This window comes from Triplophysa rosa, linkage group LG6, assembly GCF_024868665.1.
Source record: "Triplophysa rosa linkage group LG6, Trosa_1v2, whole genome shotgun sequence".
Taxonomy (NCBI): Eukaryota; Metazoa; Chordata; class Actinopteri; order Cypriniformes; family Nemacheilidae; genus Triplophysa; species Triplophysa rosa.
In genome coordinates this window covers 28,074,510-28,100,180 of record NC_079895.1, presented here as the reverse complement: position 1 = coordinate 28,100,180, position 25,671 = coordinate 28,074,510, and the positions used below count along the sequence as shown (strand labels likewise).

The following is a 25,671-nucleotide window of genomic DNA, read 5'->3' as shown; positions in this document are numbered from 1 at the left end:
TAAACTACTGCAATGGCTGTTTGAAGATACATTATTAAAGAATCTATTAACGCACTTAAGTCACACAGTCTTAGATGAACAAGTGTAAATAACAGATGAACACAATAAATCTGTCAAGATTTCACCAGAGGAGAATTAAACACAAACATCAATAACATCTTCACATATTACAGACACCACTTTCACTTTATTTCTGTCATCTGTGTAAGATCTTATTGAGATTGAACTCTAGTTCATAGTGGTTCAATTGTGTTTTAAGTCACCATTATGGTGATCAGTGTTTGCTTTGGTTGGACTCTTTGACTTTCTTGTAGCTTTAAAATGTACACTTATACAATAACACTGAAAGGGACTTTACAGGAACCGCAACTTTATGTTTGCTTAGTAACTGAAGATACATCTGAAAGAATTCAATCATTAAATAATAATAATATAGCATTTAAGATTTATTAAGATATGTTTGGTAAAGTGATTACATGTTGTAATGGAAAGATCTCTGTCAGAAAATCTTTCTTTGCAATTGAGACACAGTTAGACACTTGACATACAAACCTCATCAATGGTGACAAACAATCATGAATGAGTTTTGTACTATGTACCCAGCATGCATTGCAGCATGAAGCTGTTCAGTTGATTGTCACCATTGTTGAGATTCATATGTGAATTGTTCATTTCTCTGTGTCCGACTCATTCTATAGGTTAATATTTTGTCTATATAGTGTGAGAGCACTTTTGAAAATTGAAATACTATACATTCTTTTTACTGGTTTACATCACTTCATGGCAATAGTCCCACCATATGGTCAAATTTTGAGCAAACATGTTTAGAGCACATTTAGGAAGAGTTAGTTTTAAAAATAAGAGCTTTTGTAGATGTGTGACCTACAGTAACTAGCTGGCAACAGTGTTGCCAATATATTACTGTAGAAATAGCGGGTAAGGGCTAACCGTGTATAAACCGCCAGCGATTGACATCTACCTGATACTGCACTCATATTCATATAAAGAAGCCATGTTGACAAGTTTTTGTAAGTTATGGCAAAATCCACAAGATTGTAGTACCTTCATTGCCCTGTAAATGGCAATATTAATTATAAGATAGGTGGCATGCAAAATGTAATGTGTAATTGCATTAGTCATTACAAATGTAGTGGAGTAAAGAGTACATATACTTGTTCAAAAATGTAGTTAAGTAGAGAGTAAAAGTTGCTAATATCTTTAATACTCAGTACAACTACAAAGTAGCCAAAAAGATACTTAAGTAAAGTAACTAAGTACATTTACTCCAATACTTTACACCACTGTCTGTTTCAGGGTTCAATACAAACATAGGCCTAGCTCTAGAGAAAAAACGGTGTGTTTTGCTAGTTGAAAGTTTGAACGGGGATGGAGGGGTTGTGGAGATTTGAGCACCCACCGGCAGAAACATAAATTGCCATCCATGCCTTAGATTACATCAATTATATGTTACACATGATTGTTCTAACGGACTGACACTGTAGACAAACCCAAACATGTCACATTTTACTGAGCAAAAGCTATTTTCATGAAAATGATATCTGGAGTGTTACTAATAGGAAAAAAACAACCGAACACACGAGCGAAACAAATGTCAAGAGGACTGTCAAACAAACAGTGAAAGTGTTGAGACAGAGCGAGGTTACAGACAGATGGGGATTTTCTTTCTCTTGTCCTTTGAGTCTCGTTCACGCTTGGCCAAGCGTCTCTTCATCTCCTCTGGCACTCGCTCATAACAGCGTTTACACACCGGCTTCAGGTCCACCTCAACAAACTTATCCCTGAGCAACAAACAGACAACAGCATTGAGACTTCATGAATAAATCACATTCAGTATGTATTTATCTTTACGTGTGAGCTTTGATGAAGAACGCACTTGAGAGTCAGTCTGGAGTTGCATGTGGAACATGTGAAGCAGTTGACACACCAGGCCTTGTTCAACGCAGACACAACTGAAACACAAGAAAGCTTCATTATCTACTGCTCATTAGAGCTGTACAGTTCATCGAGGCATTTCAGAAAGGCGGGGCACAGAGGAGCAACAGTAATGCACGGTATGTGAAAACTAAGTAAGGGATAATCCACAGCTAGCCATGCGTTAAAGGGTTTTAATGCATGACGTGGAGGCCAAGAACCACCCGACGCGAAGGGGATAATCCATAACCTCTTAACATGTTTCACACATAAATGGAGTGCATTTGAATTTGTGGGGTCAAAAAGATACATAAATAAATAAATAAAACATAAATAACCCAAAACAAACCTAAACATACTGTAAGACACCGCTACATATACACAGCCTAGCAGTGATGAGACTTGTGGCAGTTCCTGTCCATAATAACACAGAGGGGCACTTGGCAGGCCTCGCACATGAATGGAAATTGATTGAAACTGGAGCAGATGAGCAGTCGGAAAGTTCATCTTCGTCGGACGCGAGTAGTAGCTCCAAAACCTCGTATACTTCTTTTTCCATGCAGTCATAACGTTACGCATCCATGTGTGTGTGTTTGCACTTGCGTTTGTAAATGTGCATGTGTGAAAGAAATGATCAAGCAACGGACTGTAATGATAAAGAGACGCAACGACGAGTAGAACGTAAAGCATACCGCAAACGGAGATCCAATGTCGCGGCTTGTGATGTCACCACATGCGACAAACCTTAGGGTCATAGTGCACAGAACGTGATTACGTCATAGGAGTCGTAGGAAAAGGTAACCACGCAACCACTAGTAACCTTAGATCTATAGAACATGTGCGCAAAGACGTGCGATGCATTTTTACAGTTTTTTGTTATAGATTTTTACACAATTTGTGCAGACTCATTAGAGGGGAAAACAACGCAACAGGATCGTGTTGTAGGCTTGATCTGAAAGTGTAACGTCTGTCATTTTGTATGCAAAAAGAATTATTCTGCTACCCATTTGGATTCCGTTTTTATTGGCTCTTGAACAGAGACACGCAAACGCTCCCGTCAGTTTTAAAGGGTTAACGCACGGCTAGGTGTGGATTATCCCGCTTATACCATGCTCATTTGCCAAGTTAAATCTTTTATTGATGTTTACAGTGAAATTTGAGATCAAACAGGTGAAAATTACATTGATTTTTTCAGTTAAATTTCAAATTTAATCAAACTTACTGGAGCTACCTGTGCGTTAAAGGGTTTTAATGCACACCTTCCAGCCAATCAGAATCGAGTATTCAAAAAGACCACGGTATAATGTGTTTTAAACACACTGTATTACACCAAATACACACAATAATGTTCGTTTTAGCCACCCAATATGACCCCTTTAACTAGACAGGTTGGAAATGAAACTAACGATTGCAGTCCCTTTGATAGATCTCATGCAAATATTCTTTCAAAATCTTCATTTTTTTTATGTTTTTCAACACGTTTCATTGAATTCTTTAAAGGCCACTAGAGGTCACAAAACACCAACACAGGAATATCGTTAAATAACGCTGCATAGAATGAGTTGTAGTCTTCAGCTTCATCGCCGATGAACATCAGTCCGATTAGATTCACAAATCATGATGATTAATCAACAACAACACAGTGGCACGCCGGACGCTACCGCTTTCTCATCAGACTCTGTGTTTTGCCATGGGCTGTGTTGGACGTCATGCAGAGCTGCACAGATCCATCTGCATGCACTCTCGCAATACTTTACATCCCATAAAATCACAGCATGCTACACAACTGCAGGTCCCGTCTCTAGTTTTACAGTATCTGGACTGAAGTACTGCAATGCTCTCCAAACCAACCTTCAGCATACGCCATCAAACCTCTACAGATGCTCTAGAATACACCAGTCCACTCTTCATCAGTCTGGACTGGCTTCCAGTTTCTGCTCGTACAGTAATGGCGTGCCGTGACGCGGGATTGACTGGAACGCATGGAGGTCAGAGGTAGGACATTAAAATAGGATGTTCCCACCTCAGGCTTTGGCTCGAATGCGGTATTAAAGTGGAACCCTGGGATCATGTGGACATCTCACATACCGTATCTCTCATAGACCTTTTCCTCTGGAGCTGATCTGCTACACGGTATCAAATGAAGATAACAGGTGTAAAGGTTTGGCAAGCTGTGTCGCTCCTGGTGCTTTGGTCATTTTTAAATAAAGTTGTAGCTGAAGGCTGAAGAAGCCTACGACCATCAATCTCTGATAGTAATTTTGGTTGGAAAAGATTACGTTGTTTCGGATGTTTGCTTTTTCCCTCGCTCCTGCAGCGACGGCCCAGTGTTGGTCCTTGAAGGAAACACGCCATGAGAAACAGAGAGGTGTTGCCATTAGACTGAAAGCTGTAAAGCATCATAGCTGGCGAGCGATCGTTGGATCCGTCCTGTTGTTCCCTTTACAGTGGGCCTTTTCCCAGTCACGACCTTCTCAGGAATGGTTCTGCTTAGTGTAGCAACGTGGCCTACTGATATAGCGACTACGCCACCCCAATACAATTGGGGACAAAATGAACAAGAACACACAAGTCCGTTCCACTGAACAGGGAAAGGCAGGAGACTTTTTATTCATCTAAAATGAGGGTCGAAATTGAAACTCACAGAAGGACCACATCCACAGTTTTGGTCAAAACATAAATCACAAAAGGAAAGAAAAAGGAGGCTGGGGCTTCGTACACAAGGAGCGGGCTTGTAAAATGACACCAATTATACAAAGCAAAACCACCCCAAATGAAGGTCACGCAAAGTGCACGGCAAACGTGACACAGCAATAGACAGCCCTCAACAAAGGGGATGAGACCAAGCCCGCTTCTGAAGCACCCAGCTTCTATAACGAAACCAAAAACAAACACAAAGAAAGAAAAGTTAATCAATAAAGAGAATACTCAAAACAAACAAAAACATAAATACTGTCGCTGAATCATACTGATCGAAAATCATAAGGATTCAAAATGACTACAGGGACTGCGTAACAATAATCGTTACAAAACCTCGTGCCAGCGTTCAATACGATCAGCATCTCTAACGCGACAGTAAAGACACACAAAATGATCAAAGCAAGAACGGAAAACATTAAGTAAAACAAATGAATCCCCTGGAAAAACAGCAGCGTGGCTCCGAGCAGCCGTTGGAGAAGACATGCTTTGCATCAAGCGATAGCGTGCCACTCATGACCATGTTCCTCACGCTCATGCAATGGCTTCTTTGGCCTTTACAACAGTCACAGCCATCGCTGCGACCCTGCCGAACTGCAAAGCTGACCGAGTGGGAGAAAAGTAACACTACTCCCAGTACGTCTCGTCTCAACCCACCAGCACACATCATACAACACTACAGTGTTTCAAGGACCACTGGCACATTAATGGGGTTACATGTCCACTGCATTGCTCGTAGCAACCCAGGAAGGGGCGGGTTTTCGGCCATGTGACTATGGCATCCCCAACCGGTTTATATACCCACCCGGCAAATGCTAATTGCTTATGTATTTAATGCTTGTGTGACCAGCCCTGCTACATTAGTGTTCCATCACTGTTTTTACCACTGAAAATTTGGAATTTCCTTGCACGATTGACACTTGAATTTAAGACGGTGATCTAAGCCCGTTTACTGAACCTGTCCTCCTGTACTGCACGCTCTTTATCTGGTCGTGAAGGGGGGGTGGTGGTAATTTGTAAAGCAAGTTTTCAGTGTACATGACAGTTTTGAGCTACAAATGTTCCAAGTGTGTTTTGTGATACACACCTCCGCAGCCAAAATGTTTTTTAAATGTTTTTTCTGGATAGTTTGATACAGATACAGTATATGTTGACCCAATAAGGTGCTTGCTAGGGATTTTGCATTCTTACACACTCATGGAATTTCCTAGAAGAATGCACAGACCCAAGCACACCCACGGCCGTACTCCTCACTTACACCTTCTCGTCGCGTTGGCACTGCAAACCTGATAGTCTTGTCATTTCACAGCAAATGCAGCAGAGGAGTTCGCTTCAGCCTATGAGTTCCTCTGTTTGTTTGATGAAAACCTTATCACCCCACTGAAGCCAAAGCGTCACTGCTTTAATGACTTAATGGCTTAAAGTACCAGTGAAATAAAACATTTCACTGTCTATGTTTTCATGAAATATTGCAGCGTTTATTGTAAATAGTTTATTAATGTGGCTCATTCTCTTTTAAAAATGCATGTGCCCTCATAATCTTCAATTAAAATCTGAAAATGCACTTCCTTCGTGTAATGACTCTCCATCTTAAATCAGGTATGTTAGACGGCTTGGGCGGAGCATCTGTTAACTCCTCCCCTTCAACTGTAAGTCTGCTGCCAGCTCCATTTCAAAGTGCAACAGCTGTTTTTATACATCCAATCAAATCGCAGAGAAAGACGAAAGCCACGCCAAGTATTTTTCTCATTCTAAATTCTGTTTCACTCAGAAATGCGTCAAAATACGGAAGTAAAACGACCAAAACTTCCGGTTCACTGGGACTAAGCACTGGTTTGAAACTTGCGACTCTAACTTTAAAGAAGCCAAATTTAGACTCCCTGATTCTTTATCATTTTAGACCAGTTTCTAATTTACCTTTTATGTTCAACATTTTGGAGAAAGTCCTTTTAAAAACAGCAATCTTATTACATTGTTGGGTGTTAGTACTTTAGATTAGGAGACATGAGCGTGTAATGTAGCTTTAGCTGTTACTGAACATTTATTTCTTAACTGTTTGAAAGGTTTTTACCATGGTAAAACCGCAATGGATGACCGTGCTTCACTCATATGTTGACATATACTCTGCATTTTGGAACGGTAAATTTTTTTGTGGTTGTTACTAATTTGGGGTTTGTAACATAAAGTAATCACATTATGTGGCTAAAAACAAAAACGTTTGAGAAAATGTTTGCATGAGGGCATTTTAAATTGATGCCTTCTAAAACCTAGAAGCTCAAAATCAGGGCCCCGAGAAAAGCACAGCCCGGTTCTAGATCGAGTTCCAGCCCTGGTGGAAAGGGCTATCAGACACTTTGCAGACTGTGTGTGCGCGTGTGTGTTTAATGTGAACTCTGCTAATAAAGAGTAAAGACAAACGGTCTCACCTTGACCCTCAATGACACGATTGCAGCAGTAACAAACGTCTCCAAAGAGCTACAAGAGAAACAATCTAACATCAAGATCAAAGTCATTGTGGAAAGTTTATAGATGAGACTTCATCTATGATTCAATCGATTTCTATTTGTTTGATCATTCTTGCAACTTTTCTTTGGAAACGGCGTCAACATGTGTCCATGATGGCAGTGTGTGTTTGTGAGTGCATTAAGATTGTTGGAAGTAGTTTTGATCTAATGTGAAGAACACAGTCTGAAACACTAACTTAATCAAAATAGAAAGGTGGAACAATAGTTTTCTCATTTTTCCTGCAGTTTTGCTGTTATCGTGTCTAAGTAAAGCCCAAATCTGTGTGATTTTGAAGATTTTTAGCAACACATACAGTGTAAAATAAACTGGTACCTTGTTGTAGTGATTCTCGCAGTACGCCAGCCCCCTGCGTTCATAATGTTGATGACCGAGAAATGGTTTCTCACATTTAACACACACAAAATGCTGCACACACACATACACACGCACACACACACATACACAAGAAGGAAATATTATAGGATAGCAAACAAGAATAAATCAACCATAAAACAACAATAATTCTTAGTAGCTATAGTTATGGATGAATAAACAACCTAATATTAGGGTAATAAATTCCAGTCCAGTGAGATGAAATACCTCAACATGCCATTGTTTGCCCATAGCGTTCACCACTCGACCCTCTATGGGTCTCCTGCAGGCGCCACAGATCGGCACGCCCAATTTATCATGACACGGCAGACAATAGAGCTCGCCCTTGAGTTCCCTCGCATCAGCGCTCAGCTCTTTACTGCACACACACACACACACGGTCAGGTTTCCATACATTGTGGGACGTAATGATGTTTATACTGTACAAACTGTATACAAAGCTTTCTGCATTTTCAAATAAACATCATTTACTTTGATTTATAAGCAGTTTTCCTCATGAGGACCACTGACTGATTTACACATTGCAGATTGATCAGATTTGTATATTTATATAATACATTTTATCTTAAATTTCTTTAACAAATTCCACACCCTTATGTTATGTTGGTTGTGTATGATTTGATTTCTTTCACCGAACACCATGAGAATGATATTAAATCACACTTTACAACGCCAGGGAATGGTGCCCGTGGTTTTAAAAAGCACAAACATCCATCATGAAATGAATCCATTGACTTGAAAAATGTCTTCTGAAGTGAAACGAGAGGTTTGTGAGAGAAATGCATTCATATTTTCCACTCATTTCGATGTTTTACATGCCATTTGAATCCTTAAATAATCTTCACGAAGATGAATGATTACAAAGATGATTTTTGTTTGGGTGAACTGACTTGCACAGATGAATTGGGCCACCGCATTATTTTCTGTATTTTTACAGACGTTTTCTGGTTGTTTTCTGGTAAACTGAATGATGGTTTTGAATGAGATGTTTAGCACTCACCCACAGTTGTTACAGTTGAAGTGGTCAGGATGATACGGGTCATTCTTATAAATCAGAGGAAGCTCTTCGATAAGGCCGTGACACTTCTGACAGATGTATTTTCCCACACCATGACCTTTCTCACCATTATGACACGTTCGACACAGATGTCTGTCAAAAATGTAAATAACTTGGAATGAAAATGTCAACTCTTCAAGGGTAGTTTCAAGTGAGTCGTGTTCACCTGCTGGCGTTCTTCACAAAGCCCACGTCGGCGAGGACCGTCCCACAGATATCACAGCAGAAACACTGCGGGTGCCAGCTGTTGTTCAATGCCTTTATCACCCGACCAATGATGAACTCTCCTGAGAACATATTTATAGATATGTAGATATATCCTAACACTGTCATAAATGCATGTATCAGAGGTAAAGTACTGGAGTCTCTGTTTGTAATCTGAGGAAGAGTTTCACTCACCGCACTGCTGACAGCAGGGAGCAAACAGCATATGAAAATCATGTTCACAGTATTTTCTGCCTTCAAACTGCAGAGAAAAGAAAGTGAGAGTGAGAGTGAGAGGAGCGTGTGAGTCAAACGCTGAAGAATGAATGACGTCATGCTGGACTTTCTGAATGTTTGCCTCAAGTCTCACTTTTAATGTGTACGCAACTTCAAAAATACTGCAACAGAACAGGCATGAATGAAGACTCCTCACATGACCCTCTATGTGCTGCTTGAGTCAACTGTCTGAAGTTTTGATCTTCTTAAAGCATTTAATGCGCGTGACAGAAATAACCGATGCGAAGTCTATTCGTCACGTGTAAAGAGATCACTGAACTGTGAGCGTTCAGTTTGTGTGCTTGTTACCTCATAAAAGAGTCCGTCCACAAACTGTTGGAAACACTGTGCACATGTGAAGCATTGTTCATGATACAGCTCGCCGTTACTGTTCACCATCCTCTCAGTGTGACTGAAGACGCTCTTGCAGCGCTCACAGATGGCATTGGCCAATGCATTTGCCATGTTGCTGCGGAGACAAACGTGTCAATCATTTCTCATTGCTCATTAGTCACCGGCTTACCTGTAGCTCAGTGGTCAGAGCATGGTGTTGCTCGCCAACGCCAAGGTCATGGGTTGGATCCCAGGGATTGCACATACTTAGAAGCAAATGTATAGTGTAATGCAACGTGAACCGCTTGTCTGCCTAATGCATACAACCCCCCCCAACCCCCACCCCCCATAACATACAGTAAGAAGAATGGTTCTGTCGGTTTATCAGAAATAAACAAGATATACTAAACTAGTGCCACTGGAAACACACAGCAAGGTTTAGTGTTCGTCCGACCCTAGAGAGGTCTGTTCTTCATTATTCAATTAGCCAGATGTGATTGTTTATGATTTCACTTGATCTTAAACCTGCTCAGGTCTCACGAGCAGAGGCAGTAGTGGTTTTTGGCACGGGGAGGCATTTTTTCATGATACATGGGGGGCGGCATGAGCAGTTAAAAAAAAATCCTCTGCGCCGCCACCGTGAAGCGGTTTTCTATTATCTATCATTTCACTGTGTGGGGAATTGGCAAATTGGCGCCCCTGCTTGCTGAGAAGGTGCCGTGCACAGAAGCTGTGTGAAATGGCTAATAAAAATAGGTAATACAAAACGATTATGTGGTCACCATTAGAGTGTTTTCACGACGAATCATCAATCAATACTGCTGACTCGTGAGTGAAGTTCAGAGTAGAAAATAATTTATTATACTGCACGTGATGTTACAGCACATGCCTATAGCGATTCTGGGGTGCGATCGACTTGCATTAAAGAGCTTTATTTTCACAGTTATTTCTAAAGAAGAATCCTTTTTTCTCCAGCAAAATCTGCGATTTCCATTAGGGTCAATAGCAGTGCTTACTTTCAATGCCTCCAACATGGCCGACTTCCGGATTGATGACGCGTCGTGAAAACACTATTGGTTTAGTCTTGACTTCTGGTTGTGTTGGGGGGATGGGAAACCTGTTGATTGTCGAGTGCCAAATTAACACAGAGATGGACAGGAAGAGGTCAAAGCCATCAGGTGCCCAATTTAGAAAAAAGAAGAAAAGAAGAAGAGGAGAAACGAGCAAAAGATAAAGGTATGCAATTACGTTCTCTCTGTATGATTATTATGGTATCCATGTCATGAATGAAGGGCTAGTGTTAATTGGTGGGTATAACTTTTAAAGTTTGTGTTTATTTTTGGCACATTTATGTATATAGTGTATATTATTTAAAGTTCTGATAACTTATACTGTCATATTTTGTGCAGAATTGTGTTCATTGTCTTTTGGCAATGTTGGAGGTGGAGATCGTGCACCTTAAAAAGTGTGTTTCCTGTTGTAATTGCTATAGTTAAATAACTGGATTCTCTTAAATGTGTTTTTCAAATGTTTTAATGAAGGATTTGTGCAATTGAGAAATTTTCACTTACTGTATGTTGTTATAAAAAAAATTTGTTGTCACAAAAAATATGTTTGTGCAGAATTTTGTGGTATTTTTTTTGGGGGGGGTGCTCGAAGGGAGTCTCGCCCAGGGTGTAATTCAATGTAGAACCACCACTGAGCAGAGGCTTACTTCATGTCAATGAATTCAGATCGCGGCCATGTCACAATCATATCTGCATTATTTTTACAAAAGCTACTTTTTGCGGAAGGTGCATGCTAATATAATAAGAAAACCTTTTTGAATTTAACATGTAACGTTTAGGGAGATATTGTTTGTCTGGTGAGGGAGTTCTTCATTTGTTGGACCTTCACATTAAGTAAAAGAAATCAAAATCAATCATTTGAGACCTCAGCCTGTAACACTGTTGAATTTTATACCATGGTCTTTTTGAATACTGGATTCTGATTGGCTGGAAGGTGTGCATTAAAACCCTTTAACGCAAGGCTAGCTGTGGATTATCCCTTACTTAATCAAGAAAAATAAATGAATATATTCATATTTCAGTAATAATGCATTAAAGGGATAGTTCACCCAAAAATAAACATTCTGTCGTCATTTACTCACATCTGTATAAATGTCTTTGTTCAGATGAACACAGAGAAAGAAATTTGGAAGAATGTTAGCAATTTTCAGCTCTGGGGCATCATCCACTGCATGGTAGGAAAAAAAGATTGCATTTTTTTGTTCTGTTGAACACATAATGAGATATTTTGAAGAATTTTGGAAAACAAACAGTTGAATTAATTTCATTCTTGCTACTATGGCAGTCAATGTCCCAGAAATGGCAGTTGCTAACATTCTTCCAAATATCTTTCTCTGTGTTCAACAGAAAAAAAGTCATTTGTACAGGTTCGGAGCAACTTGAGGACGAGTAACTCAAGACAGAATTTTCATTTTTGGGTGAACTAACCTTTCAAGCAAACAGCTATTGAATTAATAAGGACAAAAACATTGACTGACTGAAATTTCTTACAATCTAAAAACATTAAAACAACATTTTGTGTTCAGTTGAGGATAAAACACAAACTTTAGGAGTTTCTAAGCATTTTCGGGCATAAGGAGGTTAAAGATCAAAGTTAATTGAGGGCTTTTTCGGAGTCAAAGTGCTGAGTGTATAATCTGGAGTTAGATGTTGGCTGCCATGGTCCCTTCTGATTGAAGCCATTTTTACATTCATGCATTTGGCAGACGCTTGAATCCAAAGCGACTTACATTGCATTACACTATACATTTGTGTATTCAACCATCGAACTAATATAAAATAATATAAAAAGAAAGCAATAAGCCCCGCAAAGCAGTGGGTTGCAAGTGCATTTGATAACAGCTAAGGCGCGTTTTTAGGCACGACGCGAAGCAGATCGCTGCTCAACCAATCAGAATCAAGGACCAGATCTGACTATTTTATAATTGTGGTTCTGAGTTTCTCTGACGACTGTTGTTACACCCAACAGCACAACATAAGCGTGTCTCAAGCTGTTGTGAAGCGTCCGGCCGGGAGTGTTTGCTTGATGGTTGTCTGTGCTGTGACCGGACACAAACTTATGACGATGTCCTGAACTCAACACATTTTGTCTTTCGGCTCTAGCCAGGACAAGGGCATGATTGATAATAACTTTTGGGCAACTGATGTCAGTAAAGTCTGTGACATCACCGCTTCATGTGTTATACAACATTCCCATCAGAAACAGCAGTTCAGTCTGTTGATGTGTAGAAATGATTCGTAGTTTCATCACAAACGGGTGATTGTCCCCTCATCTCTGTACCAGACTCAGCAGATGTAGACATTTCTGCTCGAGCAGCTATTTGCACATTTCTTCGTATTGAATGAGTGTGACAGCACATGATGTTTGTGATTGTGTTTACATGAATGAACGATCATGGCTTGGTTTAACGGTTACAGACCCGGGGAGGAATAAAGTACACAGAAGAATACTGAAGAGAATCAATGATGAAAGAATGCTTCTGCTTTATTTAAGAGTCAGACGTGAGGATGGAATGTCGGCTTTATGCTGTGTGTGATTGTACAGACGTGTTTGATGTGTAAATGTCAACGCTCATGTCTGTTATATGTCAGAAACGGATGTTTTAAGGCCTGGAATAATTCAAAGCAGCAGCGGACACATCTCACATAAGAACACATAAGATTGTGAATGAAGAATCACACGGCAGATCCTAACTCAAACATGTCAGAACATTGCCATGAATATTGCTCAGAAGCACAACAGAAAGGTGATGTATGTGTAGTGGACATATGAAGACTCACTAGCGCACATAGAAGTCACAGAACTCCTTGTAGACTTTGACGTCACTCCGTCTTCTCTGTGGCATCTCCGATTCTCCAGAAATCCCATTGACTCGACCCATATCGGCGTCCTCAGAGACGGAAGGTGTCTGAATCTCCATCAGGATATTACTTCACACCAAATCCCTCAATCCACTGAAGAACGTGTGAAAGCTGCGACCGTCTGAGAGACAATAATAGACTCACACACACCTCCTGTCATCTGTCATCTGTCATCTGCATCTGTCTGTTACTCACCAGCTCAACAATGTTCGCTTCATCTGCAGCTCATTTTACACTAGATTTACAACACAATTCATTTATTTCACTGCTGTTCATTCCCTCACGCAGATCAAGTCTGTTTCTCACGTGTGTGTTTCACAGTCACAGAAATGAAAACTTTCTTCCACCCCGTGATGTCTCTATAAATACACCCCATCATCACATGTCCAAACTTGGTGGTTGATCTCTGTGTGTCCGGGCTAAGTTTGGGTAAAGAAGAAAACTCCTCCCTGTGTCCATGTGTTTCTCAAAGCATGCAGACACACGTGATCCACATTTATCAGCAGTCTCCCTCAACATTCATGACGAAACAAACCAGCAGCACAACACACGTGCAGTAATGAGGTCCAGAATCAATTTTGGGATGGTTGCCCAGACAGGGCTTGAAGGTCCAGTGTTCGAAATTTAGCATCACCTATTGGTGAGGTTGTGAATTGCAACCAATGTCTCACTCCACCCCTCCCTTTTGAAGCACTACGGCGGCTGACACAGAAGTAAGATGTCGTCACGTTTTCATTTCTTTCCCGAATGAGATAACGTATTTATGAAGCGCGCTCTGTAGAGCAGTTTGTCCATTTAGGGCTACTGTAGAACCACATGCAAGAGGACCCGCGGTGTATGTGGATAGAAATAACTCATTCTAAGATAAGAAAACATAACGCTTCATTGTGTAAGATCTTTATACACCTCTGAACACATAGTTATGCGAAATCTATTCTCTGGTTGAAATGAATGTTTCAGCTTTCATAACTCAAAACAACTTGTACTGACAGATCTCACAGATCTGTCCTTTTTGTCTTAAAGTCCCAGTGAAATTAAAAATGTGTTTATAGATTACCAATGTGGGTCATTCTCCTTCGTGTGGCTTCCTAATCTTTAGTTAAAATCTGTAAAAGCACTTCCGCCCTCAAATGACTCTACATCTCAAATTACAAAAGACGGCTTGGGCGGGGCATCCGGTAACTCCTCCCCTTCAACTATCAGTCTGCTCACAGCTCCATTTCAAAATGCAACGGTTGTTTTTATTCATCCAATCAAATCGCAGTGAAAAAACAAGCCAAGCCCACTATATTTTCTCATTCTAAATTCTGTTTCACTCAGAAATGCATCAGAATATGGAAGTAAAAACGACTACAACTCTGGTGGACTTTAAGATGCACACCAGTAAAACATTTTTGTAGATACTCCTTGAATGTCCTAATTTAACTAATGCGTAGTCCTGTTTTAATGTAATCCATGTCTGTGATCATGATGCGTTATGAAAGACAAAAAACACAATTCATTTCTAACTTTCTTGTGTGTGTGTGTGTGTGTGTGTGTGTTTAGAAACAGATGTCAAATGTAAATTTGTCTGAGGGTTGAGATGAACATCATGGTGGGTGGGTTACTTCTGTTTGGTGATCACTCACTCGGCTGAAGAAATGAGTGAAGGCTGTAAGCCAAACATGCAGAGTCTTCCATTAAATACAGGACAATCCTGCTCTGGACAACAACTTCATGCGTAAACTTCAAACACTGAATATATACAATAAAACAGTGCGTCTCTTCATTTGTGGAATGAAATCCAGGTTTAGGTTTTGAGTTCTCTTTTCTACAGATGGAAAGATTCTCATCTACACTACAACATCTTTCTGATCTAATGAAATTTTTTTTTGCTAATCTGGCAACCGATTCTTGAGTTCACACCTTCCTCCCCAATACACAAAAAAGTTAACAGGATTTCAAATTCTCTTTTATGTATCATTTATTTTCAGTGCACCAATATACAACATTGACAAGCAACAGAAAAGAACCGAGTAGAGAAAGCGACGCTTTCAGATTCACAAGCATTAAAAGAAACTTACACCAGCTAAACCTTCAACAATCAAACATTGTTTGTACCAGCAGATTTGAACAATTTACCGTTAATCTTTCACTTCTAGAATCATGTTCTTGTAATAAATACATTCTGCTGCCTCCACATGAGAAACCCCTGATCTGATAATGAGAGTGTTTCAATACAAAAGTACATGTTCACAGTTGATATGAAATCAAGCAACACCCACGCTTGTGCAACAAGATGAGAATAAATACAGATAAATAAGCCAAACGAGAGAGAGAGGTGATGTGCTGGTGATGGTCACTTCTATTCCTTCATATGGACGATGTCCTTTACTGATGTGGGGGTCAGTGTGTTTTTATCTGATCCCTGACCAGCTGTGCAGATACGACGTCCACCCTAACCCTCTGGAGCTGACAGACTCCTCCTCGCCTACAAACCCATTCAAACAACATTTATATGACACATAATGACAATCAATCAATCATTCCTCAAACGTGTGTGTGTCTGGGATATATTTATGATGTCAGTGAGTCTGGTCGCGGTCTTGATCTAGATACTGTAAATCTTTCAGCTCACAAAAGAAGAATGATAAAACGGTCAGTTCTGCTCCTTGACATTGGTTGAGTCGCGTTCTAAGACGTTATAAAATACTCGACTTGTAAGTGCTGACCGCGTAACATAGCCTAAACATCAGTGTGCCGCTGTGAATGTTATATGGAATAACCCTTTTACTAAAGCAACAAGCCGTGTGATGCAGTGGGTTACAGTGCATTCTAGAACAGCTGAGGGGCTTTAATGACTCGTGACCCTCTGCTTCTTGAGATGAACGCTTTAGTACATCTGTTCAAAACACATTGATGACTGTGATGTTATGATGTCAGGTGTTGTTGTGAACAGCTGAGAACACAAACCTTGAGCGATGGCAGCCAGTTTATTCTTCTCTTCTGGACTGAGCTGCAGCATGGTGTGAATGACGGGGAGTAACGCCTGACGCTCGCTGCCCGACCGCAGGAAGATGAACTGCAACAACACATTCTTAAAATATTCCAGATTAGCCACAGATTTCTCTCTCTCCTGATTACGCTCCAGTCGCCGCACTTCACTCTTCAACAGCTGAGGAGAGGAGACGAACACAATGCAACAAATTAATCAACACAAATAATGCAACCGATCACCACCACCACACTTAGGGCTCTCTGGGCACAATGCGACGCTAGGCGTGGCGCAAGCGTTTTTTGCTCATTTCAGACTGACGTAGTTTTCATTTTCACGGCCTGCGCCACGTTGTTTAAATAGCAAATGCATATGTGCCCATTTATGAGCCCATGGGTGTGCTGGTCTTGTTGGCGCCATTGACCAAGTGAAACCTGGTCTAAAGTCAACAGCACAATATATTGTTTTGTTATTAAAAGAGCACGTTAGTAATAAAGGCCCGTATGCGGGTGCACAGCGCACGTACATTCTGCCTTTTTCACACAGAGGGACACGCAGCAGCACACAAACATGCCAAATATTCCAAATACAGTGGCTTGCAAAAGTATTCATCCCCCTTCATTTTATTCACATTTTGTTATGCTGCTGCCTTATCTTAAACTACTTTAAATGATTATTTTTTTACATTAATCTACACAATATGCACAATAATGACAAAACAAAAAACAGATTTTTGACAGCTTTGCAAATTTATTAAAAATAAAAAACAAAAATAAGTACATTGCACAAGTATTCACACCCTTCACTCAGAAAATGGTTAAAGCGCCTTTACAGACTCAAATCTTTTTGGGTATGATGTGAAAAGCTTTACACATCTGCATTTGGCAATTTTCTGTCATTCTTCTCCTCAGATCCTATCAAACTCTGTCAGGTTGGATGGAGATCATCAGTAGACAGACATGTTCAGGTTTCTACAGAGATGTTCAGTTGGGTTCAAGCACTAGCTGGGCCACTCAAGGACATAGACAGAGTTGTCCATAAGCCACTCTTGAATTGTATAAGTTGTGTGCTTAGGATCATTGTCATGTTGGAGAATGAACCTTCTGCCCTGTCCGAGGTTCTGAATGTTCTGGGCTAGGTTTTCATGATCATTATCTCCGTATTTTGTGTACAGTCCCTGAAGCTGAAAAACACCCCCACATCATGATGCTGTTTCCACTACACTTTACTGTTAAGACGGTATTGTACAGGTGTTGAGCAGTGCTTGTTTTTCTCCAGACATGATGCATGAATCTGAGATTCATCAGACCAGAATATCTTGTTTCTGACAGTTTGAAAGATTCGTTGAAGTACGTTTTTGCATATTTCAAGTTTCCATGTGTCTTCACTGAGCAAAGGCTTGAGTCTGGCCACTAAGCCATAAAGCCCAGATTGGTGGAGTGTTGCAGTGATGTTTGTCCTTCTGTAAGTTTCTCCCATCTCCATATATGATCATGGAGCTCAACCAGAGTAATCATCAGCTTCTTGGTCACCGCTCTAACCAAGACCCTTCTCCATCGATGGCTCAGTTTGGACAGGAGGTCAGCTCAAGTAAGAGATCTGGTGGTTCCAAACCTCTTTCATTGAGGATAAATGGAGGCTACATGCTTCTGTGAACCTTCAATACAGCAGATTTTTTTCAGAAGTCTTCCCCAGATCTGTGCCTTGATACAATCCTGTCTCAGAGCTCTACTGGCAGTTCTTTTGACCTCATGTCTTGGTTTTTACTTTGATATGCATTTTCAGCTGTTGCACCCTTTATAGAGAGGTATGTGCCGCTCCAAATCATACTTATTCAATTGAATTTGGCACAGGTTAACTCCACTAGAAGTGTAGAAACATCAACAAGCAAAACTAATGCTTCTGAGCTAAATTTCAAGTGTCCCAGAAAAGGGTGTGAATACTATGGAGCAATGTACTTACTTCAGTTTTGAATTTGTAATAAATTTGCAAAGTTGCCACAAACCTGTTTTTTTGTTTTGTCATTATTGTGCATGGAGTGTAGATCAATGTAAATTATTTTTAATTTAAAGTAGTTTAAGATAAGGCAGCAACATAACAAAATTTGAATATAATGAAGGGGGAGGAATACTTTTGCAAGCCACTGTAAATAGATTACAATGTAATAGATTATTATTGTGCACAAAGATAAAAAAATCCAGCTTGTCCTGTAGATGGTCTGCTCCCGCACGTAAACCTCGCGCGAGCACCAGCAGATGTGTTTCCTCTCTGGACAAGCGTCCAGTCTTCGCTCTTGTAAATTCCACCGTGTAAATAGCGAATCTGCCATGGAACGAGCGCAACTGGCTCTTAAACTGGCACTTGCGCCCTGCGCTTTAGACCATGCGCTTAGATCGTTCAAATAGGGCCTCAAGGTTCAAGGTGTCTTTATTAGTACCCCTGAGGGTAATTTTACTGTGCAGATGGGAAATTCATCAGTCCACACATAAGACGATCCAAAACCATCAAACAGTTCCTTAAAAATAAATATGAAAAGAATAAGAAAAAGCAGTCATGACAAAAGTGCTTGTCCACTCTTTATAAAAACTGCAAGAGCTTAAAATGCTAAACAAAGCCACAGGTATCATCTCTTGATTACCATAGAGATCTGCTAAATCATGTTGTTGTTCTCCTATTATCTTACTAACCCACTAGACAATCTGATTCAAAGATTTTTTGTTCTTTAAGGACAGATTAGCAAACCACGTCACAAAGGAGAATGACAAGATTGACTCAATGAAAGCCGGATAAAAAAGGGTCATCAAAGATCTGTTGATATGAAATCTGGACAACTTTCTGAGGCACCCCAGATGCTACTGTCCTCTCTTCTCTTATATACAAACTCACAGTTCTTTTGAAGAGTCAGTTGAACCAGTGGACCGACATAATAAATCTGAAAAAATGCCACTCACAAACAAACACAACCAATCATTGATCACGACCAACACACTTACAACAACACAACTGATCAATTAACACAAAACATATCATTAGCTCAGTATAACAATGTGTGTGTGTGTGTTCTCACAGTGATCTGCTCCATCAGCACAGCGTTGGTGGCTTCAGTCTCATGCAGCAAACCATTCAGATGCTCCATGCTGCGGGTGGCAGTGTTGAGTTTCTGTGTCACTTCCTCTTTACTGAGCTCCACCTGCCAAACAACAGGCTCTGCACACACACGCACACACGCGCACACACACACACACACACACACACACACACACACACACACACACACACACACACACACACACGTCTGGTTTATTATCTCCGTGGGGACAGACCATAGGCGTAATGTTTTTATACTGTACAAACTGTATATTCTATCCCCTATCCCTAACCCTATCCCTAAACCTAAAGATCATAGAACACTTTTTGCATTTTTAGATTTGTAAAAAATATTGTTCTGTACAATTTATAAGCTTTTTTGCCCATGAGGACCTCAATTTTGGTCCCCACAGTGACACGAGTCCCCATGTGTTGGTGTGTATTCAGGTTTAGGTCCCCACCGGGATATACAAACATGAACACACACACACATGCACACACACGCAAACACACACACACTTAATGATAGTGTTGACCACAATGTAATTCTACTTAAACAACTAGACTGTCTGTATAAAGCACACTGGAGTTTCTTCATTATCCTTCCATGAGAAATCATCCACCTGAAAACCTTTCTCTAAGCAGGGTAAAAGTCACAGTACGGCACACTTGAGTGGAGTGGAGTACCGTGTTTGGGGTCTGGAGCAGTGAGGAGGTGCTCTAGAGAGGCCAGCGGGGTCCCAGGAGACGACGCTGATTCAGTCTCTGTGGTTTCCATCCCCTCACACTCCTCACGAGCGACACCTTGCAGATCAAACTGAGGAACATCAATAACCTTTCTGTCCACCTGACACTTCCGGCTCGATGCCACGGCTGGACCTGAGTGCACACACAAATAATCCATCTGGAGTAATACAAGGTAATGCTAATAAAGGTCATAGGAAGTTATGGTTTGAGTTGATGAGCATATGAGATGTCAGCTCTTCTCACCGCTGCTGCTGCTGCTGGATTCTTTCTGCATGTGAAACAGCTGCGTCTCCAGACGACTGATGTGCTGTTGTAGCGTCTCCATCGTACTGCAGTGTTCTTCCTGCAGGTGGCGCACTTGCTCGCGGAAGCTGTTCAGAAGGGCTTCGGTCTGAGCGTTCAGGTGAGACATGCACTGTCCGTGTTCAGACTTCAGTGACATGTTCTCAGACTGAAGCGTCAACAGTCTGAAAGGCACACAACAGATGTTTCACACGCTCCACGCCAACAAAACCCCACAGCAGCCGAGCGACATCACCTGCTCCATATCAACCCCCTTCCCATTGGTTTAGGTGTCACTTAACAATAAGGTTGTTCTGAGCAGGATACAGAATATGGATGTCAACAGGAGTGAATGTAAAGAACCAGAACCTCAATAAACAGCTGCTGTCGTGTCTTTCAAGTGCTCTTTAACACACCGAGTTCATCTTTCCATTAAAGGAACAGTCCACACACAAATAAACCTTCTGTCATCTCTAAAAATGATTCCACATTTAATTGATTGTCTATATAGTTGAATTGTTATCTGTTTGTGTTTTATGTTTTTTATATTGTGCCCTTGTGTAAAGCTGCTTAGCAATACTGTAAACTGTGAAAAGGGCTTTACAAATGAACGTGAATCGAATCGAATCGTGAATCATTAACTCATCCTCAAGTTGGTCCAAACCTCTTTAAATGACTTTGTTCTGTTGAACACAGAGAGAGATGTTTGGAAGAATGTTAGCAACTGACATTTCTTGGACATCACGGACTACCAGACTGGGAAAAATGATGACATATTTTTATTTGTTCTGTTGAACACAAAATGAGAAATTAGAAAAACAAACCGATCTGGGGCACCTTTGACTGCCATTTTCTGACTACCCCAGAAATGTTGCTAACATTCTTCCAAACATCTCTCTCTGTGTTCAACACAACAAAGACATTTATACAGATTTGGACCTACTTGAGGGCGAGTCATTCATGACAGAATTTTCATTTTGGGGTGCAGATCTGTTGTTGTTGTTGTTGTTGTTTACCTCTCTCTGAGTTCAGCTTCTTTAGTGACGCTCTCCTGCAGGATCTTGTTGTGTCGTTCTAGCAGCGTGTCGTGTTCTACGTGCAGCTGCTGCAGTTCCGCTGTACTCGAATGAAGCGTCTGCTGACTCTCCTGCAGCTGTCTGCGCAGACGCTCCAGCACACCGTCCATGTGCTCTCTACACACAGACACACAACCATAATGATGTGAGAGAAGAGACAACAACATACTGAAAAAAGAGGCTGATTTACTCAAGACAATAAATACATTATAAGACAAACTGACTGACGTCATGTGCAAGGAGGCACAAAGAGCAAGAATACACCTCAGACTTATCTGCAGGCCTAACAGAACAATACCAGCAGGTGGCAGTAGAGCTGTACACAATACTGTGCTTAACTATTTCACATCGCTCTCGCTCACTGGTGTTCAACTTTGTGCAGCTTCTCCATATACAAAGCGTCTATAATAAATCAGTACATTTTATTCAGCATATAAAGCTATATAAGAATATATATGAGCTCTAACATGAATCTGACGTTTAAAACCCTTGTAAACGCTGTCCTGACACACGTGAGAAAGTAAAATACACACCTGCACAGCCGGCAGAAAACAACACTTGTGTGCATCGGTCAGAAACCATTGACCACAGATACACAGCCATGACATGTGAAGATGGTTTTAATTAAAGAAATGAGTTGTTATTGCCGTCTGCTCGTGTCAAAGACCTCTGAGCCCTGAACTGTACTCTCCCTAAATAAAACTGCTCACTGAAATCAACACGACTGTATAGAGCACATCACCTGTCCTGTCTGAACGCTTCTTCATCGCTCTGCTTTGAGCTCTTGTGTTTCTGTTGCTTCAGGACGTTGTGGACTCGCACCTTGTAACTCTCAAACTCAGACACAGTGGCAGCGAGCTCGGCCTGAAACGACACACATCAGACAGTGAGGGATGAATAATGAACGCAGGAAAAACTGAGGCATTAAGAGCCCGAGCGTCGAGTGTGGCTGTAATTGCGTTTGGTTGAGGACTGAAATGAAAAGATCTGATGGAGTGAGCTGAAGGGACGGAGCGAGAGCTCTTCTTACAGGTGAGAAATGAAAGAGGGTTTAAGTGGAAACCTTGGCAGCGGTGCATTCGTCCTGCAGGACGTTGAGTTTGAGCTGATAGGAGCTGGAGGATCTCTGCTGTTGATCATTCATCATCTTCAGCTGTTCCTCCAGTCGATGTTTCTCTGCTGTAAGATCACTGTGCTGGATCTGACAGAGACACAGATGATGTGTGATACACCATCAGCGGTAACACAGCACTCCTCATTCTACTGCATTCAGTGAACAAATCATCTCAATCTATTCAAATCACCACTCGTTATAATGCAGTACCTTATATTCCTCCAGCTGCTGTTGATGGGCCTCCAGTTCTCCTCTCAGAGCAGATTGAGTCACTATCTGTTCTGCTTTCTGTGGACAAAATTCACAATAATGTTCAGAGGAAACTAACACAAACAAACCATTGTATCCACGCCCCCGCAGCATCTCAACATCCACGCCCCCGCAGCATCTCAACATCCACGCCCCCGCAGCATCTCAACATCCACGCCCCCGCAGCATCTCAACATCCACGCCCCCGCGAGCATCTCAACATCCACGCCCCCGCGAGCATCTCAACATCCACGTAAGAGGACAACGTTTGTGGGAAAAAGGATAAAAGGATTAAATCATGTCTGACTGGGTTTGCGTGACTTCCAAACGCAGAGTACGTGTTGGTGATTGGGAACGTATGATGTTAAAGGGATAGTTCACCCAAAAATGAAAATTCTGTCATCATTTACTCACCCTCATATAATTTCAAACGTGTATGGCTCTCTTTATTTGCCAGAACACAAAAGAAGATATTTTGAAGAATGTGGGAAACAGCAAACCGTTGGTCCCCATTGACTTGCATTGGTTTTGGGTGCATACAATAGAAGTGAATGAAACCCAACGTGTTTTTGTTTCCAACATTCTTTAAAATATCTTCTTTGGTGTTCTGCCAAATAAAAAAGTTTGAAATTACATGAGGGTTAGTCAATGATGACATAATGTTCATTTTAGTGTGAACTATCCCTTTAAGGTCTGGGTTACTAACACAATAAAAATGGAGATGGTTCATGTAGAGATGGATAAAGATGCAAAAAGTTATTTTTTGACAGTGAAATGTCTTCGTTACCTCTTCATACTCATCCACATCAAAATATAGTCCTGTATCAGAGATTTGTCCAAGAACAGCATTTTTTGGGCTACAATAGAAAGATCAGAAAATAGACATCATCATCATCATTACACCAATAATACTGTAAAATGAATATTTCATAAAACAAGCCCAAAACGTTTAATAGGATCAATCCACAAAATCAAACAGAAATCAGAAATAAATTTTATACATTATTTCTTTCTTTCATAGGCTTTAACATTAAATAAATACTCTTCCAAGAAAGCGAAAAATAAGAAGTCGACTGATCTGTTATAAAACAGATAAAAACCGTGTGTCACGCATCAGTTGGCATTGGAATAATGTAAGAGTGTATTTACCACTGTGTTCTGAAAACAACTGTCAGTATGGCAAAGCCCATGGCCACCACCAGTCCATAATCCAGACCCAGAAGAACAGAGGCGATAAAGGACACCAGCCATATTGCCTGAATACAAAACATCACTCATTAACAACAACAGAACTATATTTCACAATGTCCTAAAAAATAACCTTACTTCATTAACACATTGATAAAGTTTACAGAGCGAAATTTTCACAACGTTTTATGCACAATGCATTTTCTTGAGCCCTTCAAGGCTATCAGGTTTATCAAATGTTGAGTACATGTAATCTGTAAGAACAGCAGGGTGTAACTCAACAGTGGACAAAATGTAATCAAAACTACTTACCAGTTCAATCTTGCTGGTTCTCCATAATGCAGGAATGTCTTTAATTTGCTTAAACATCCCCAGGAGATTGACCATGATTATAGCAGCCAACACTGTCTGATAAAAAGATGACAGTATACTGTATTAAAAACACTTCATCTGACGTTTCGTGTCTTGCACAAGAATTCTTATGTTCTGACAGGAGGGTTTTGGTCATTTACGTAAATCAGATTATATTGCATTTTCCTAGAAAGGCCACACATGTTGAGCCATTTAGTTTGATCACATAAGGTTTTGTGCATACGGTGCAGCTCTGCACTTACTGTAGGTAAAGGCTGAAAGACAAATCCGATGGCCACCACCACCAGTAGCACAAGTATAGACGCCAAGAGTCCTGCAATCTACAGACACACACATTAACATAATAAAATCAATTTGGCTTCAGGAAGCAAACCTCTTTATCTTATCTTTATGGTTTTATGACAGTTATGCAGCCACTGTGATGTCATCAGCACAGGAACACACTCCATATAAGGAAAACATTTTGAACGCCTGCCGCACTTGAATGGGAGTACGTGTGCGTGTCACTTACTTCGGTATGTCCTCCTGTGCTTTCCTGTACCAGGCTGCGAGACATCGATGCGGTGACAACGAACGTGTGGAAGAACGAACTGACAAAGTTACAGAGCCCCAGTGCGATGAGCTCCTACAATCACAAAAACAATACACAATGATACTGTTTGCACCTCAGGATCATAAAAAAAATGAAGTATGAAGTATTCAAGATCATTTTCTGATTGATAAACTGAGGTTTTCTCTGAAGGAAAACTTGAATCGGGGAACTTGTAAGTTATAAGGTCACATTAATTCTCTTCAGTAGACTTGGCATGGTGCTTCGCTCTTCGCATGGCTTTGCAATTATTGCACTATAAGTCACTTTGGATAAAAAGATCTACTAAATGGCCCCCATAAGCGCAGACATCCACCCCCGCATCTCAACATCCACGCCCCCATCCATGCCGCCACACCAGCCGCAACATCAACACCACACCGCATTCTCAACATCCACCTACACCCCACGCTGATCTCAACATCCACGCCCCGTCCAAGCGACATCCACGCCCCGGCCATCTCAACATCCCACTGCAGCCCGCCTCTCAACATCACCCGCCTACCCCCCGCATCTCACATCCACGCCTCAGCGCAACATCCACGCCCCTCGCATCTCAACATCCACGTCACCTGCATCTCAACATCCACGCCCCCTCAGCGGCAACATCCACGCCCCTCAGCGCAACATCCACGCCCCACGAGCATCTCAACATCCACGCCCCGTC

General features: G+C 41.1%; 2 protein-coding genes across 6 annotated transcripts in view; both read right to left on the bottom strand.

Moving 5' to 3' along the window:
- Positions 1 to 701: 701 nt before the first annotated feature.
- Positions 702 to 14,062, bottom strand: lims2 (LIM and senescent cell antigen-like domains 2). 2 transcript variants are annotated; one of them, XM_057335235.1, is made up of 11 exons: positions 13,522 to 14,062; positions 13,246 to 13,447; positions 9,374 to 9,533; positions 8,984 to 9,050; positions 8,751 to 8,871; positions 8,528 to 8,677; positions 7,735 to 7,885; positions 7,468 to 7,560; positions 7,056 to 7,104; positions 1,895 to 1,970; positions 703 to 1,799 (listed from the first exon to the last, which is right to left on the bottom strand). In XM_057335235.1, exons 2-11 carry the CDS (start codon positions 13,383 to 13,385, stop codon positions 1,661 to 1,663), a joined length of 1,146 nt encoding a protein of 381 aa, XP_057191218.1. In that variant the 5' UTR covers positions 13,386 to 13,447; positions 13,522 to 14,062; the 3' UTR covers positions 703 to 1,660. The 2 variants fall into 2 exon arrangements, with proteins under 2 accessions (XP_057191219.1, XP_057191218.1); XM_057335236.1 differs by lacking the exon at positions 13,522 to 14,062 and having other exon boundaries at positions 702 to 1,799; positions 13,246 to 13,507.
- A 1,209-nt stretch (positions 14,063 to 15,271) lies between these two features.
- The window catches only part of LOC130555805 (GRIP and coiled-coil domain-containing protein 2), an 18,632-nt gene continuing 8,232 nt past the window's right edge, over positions 15,272 to 25,671 (bottom strand). For all 4 annotated transcript variants that reach the window (XM_057336275.1, XM_057336276.1, XM_057336277.1 and 1 more), the window contains exons 15-23: positions 22,817 to 22,894; positions 22,556 to 22,693; positions 22,235 to 22,356; positions 21,433 to 21,609; positions 20,378 to 20,601; positions 20,075 to 20,266; positions 19,368 to 19,507; positions 16,279 to 16,480; positions 15,272 to 15,796 (exon numbers count right to left, since the gene is read on the bottom strand). In XM_057336275.1, the coding sequence (XP_057192258.1) occupies positions 15,723 to 15,796; positions 16,279 to 16,480; positions 19,368 to 19,507; positions 20,075 to 20,266; positions 20,378 to 20,601; positions 21,433 to 21,609; positions 22,235 to 22,356; positions 22,556 to 22,693; positions 22,817 to 22,894 (1,347 nt within the window). In that variant the 3' untranslated portion in view covers positions 15,272 to 15,722. The remainder of the gene's footprint in view (positions 15,797 to 16,278; positions 16,481 to 19,367; positions 19,508 to 20,074; positions 20,267 to 20,377; positions 20,602 to 21,432; positions 21,610 to 22,234; positions 22,357 to 22,555; positions 22,694 to 22,816; positions 22,895 to 25,671) is intronic.

Coding starts and splice junctions, on each gene's coding strand:
- lims2 (XM_057335235.1), bottom strand. CDS start 13,385: ATGGAGATTCAGACACCTTCCGTCTCTGAGGACGCCGATATGGGTCGA. Junction 7,105..7,467: donor GCGAGAATCACTACAACAAG/GTACCAGTTTAT, acceptor TTTCTCTTGTAG/CTCTTTGGAGACGTTTGTTA. Junction 1,971..7,055: donor TCGTGTCATTGAGGGTCAAG/GTGAGACCGTTT, acceptor CTTGTGTTTCAG/TTGTGTCTGCGTTGAACAAG.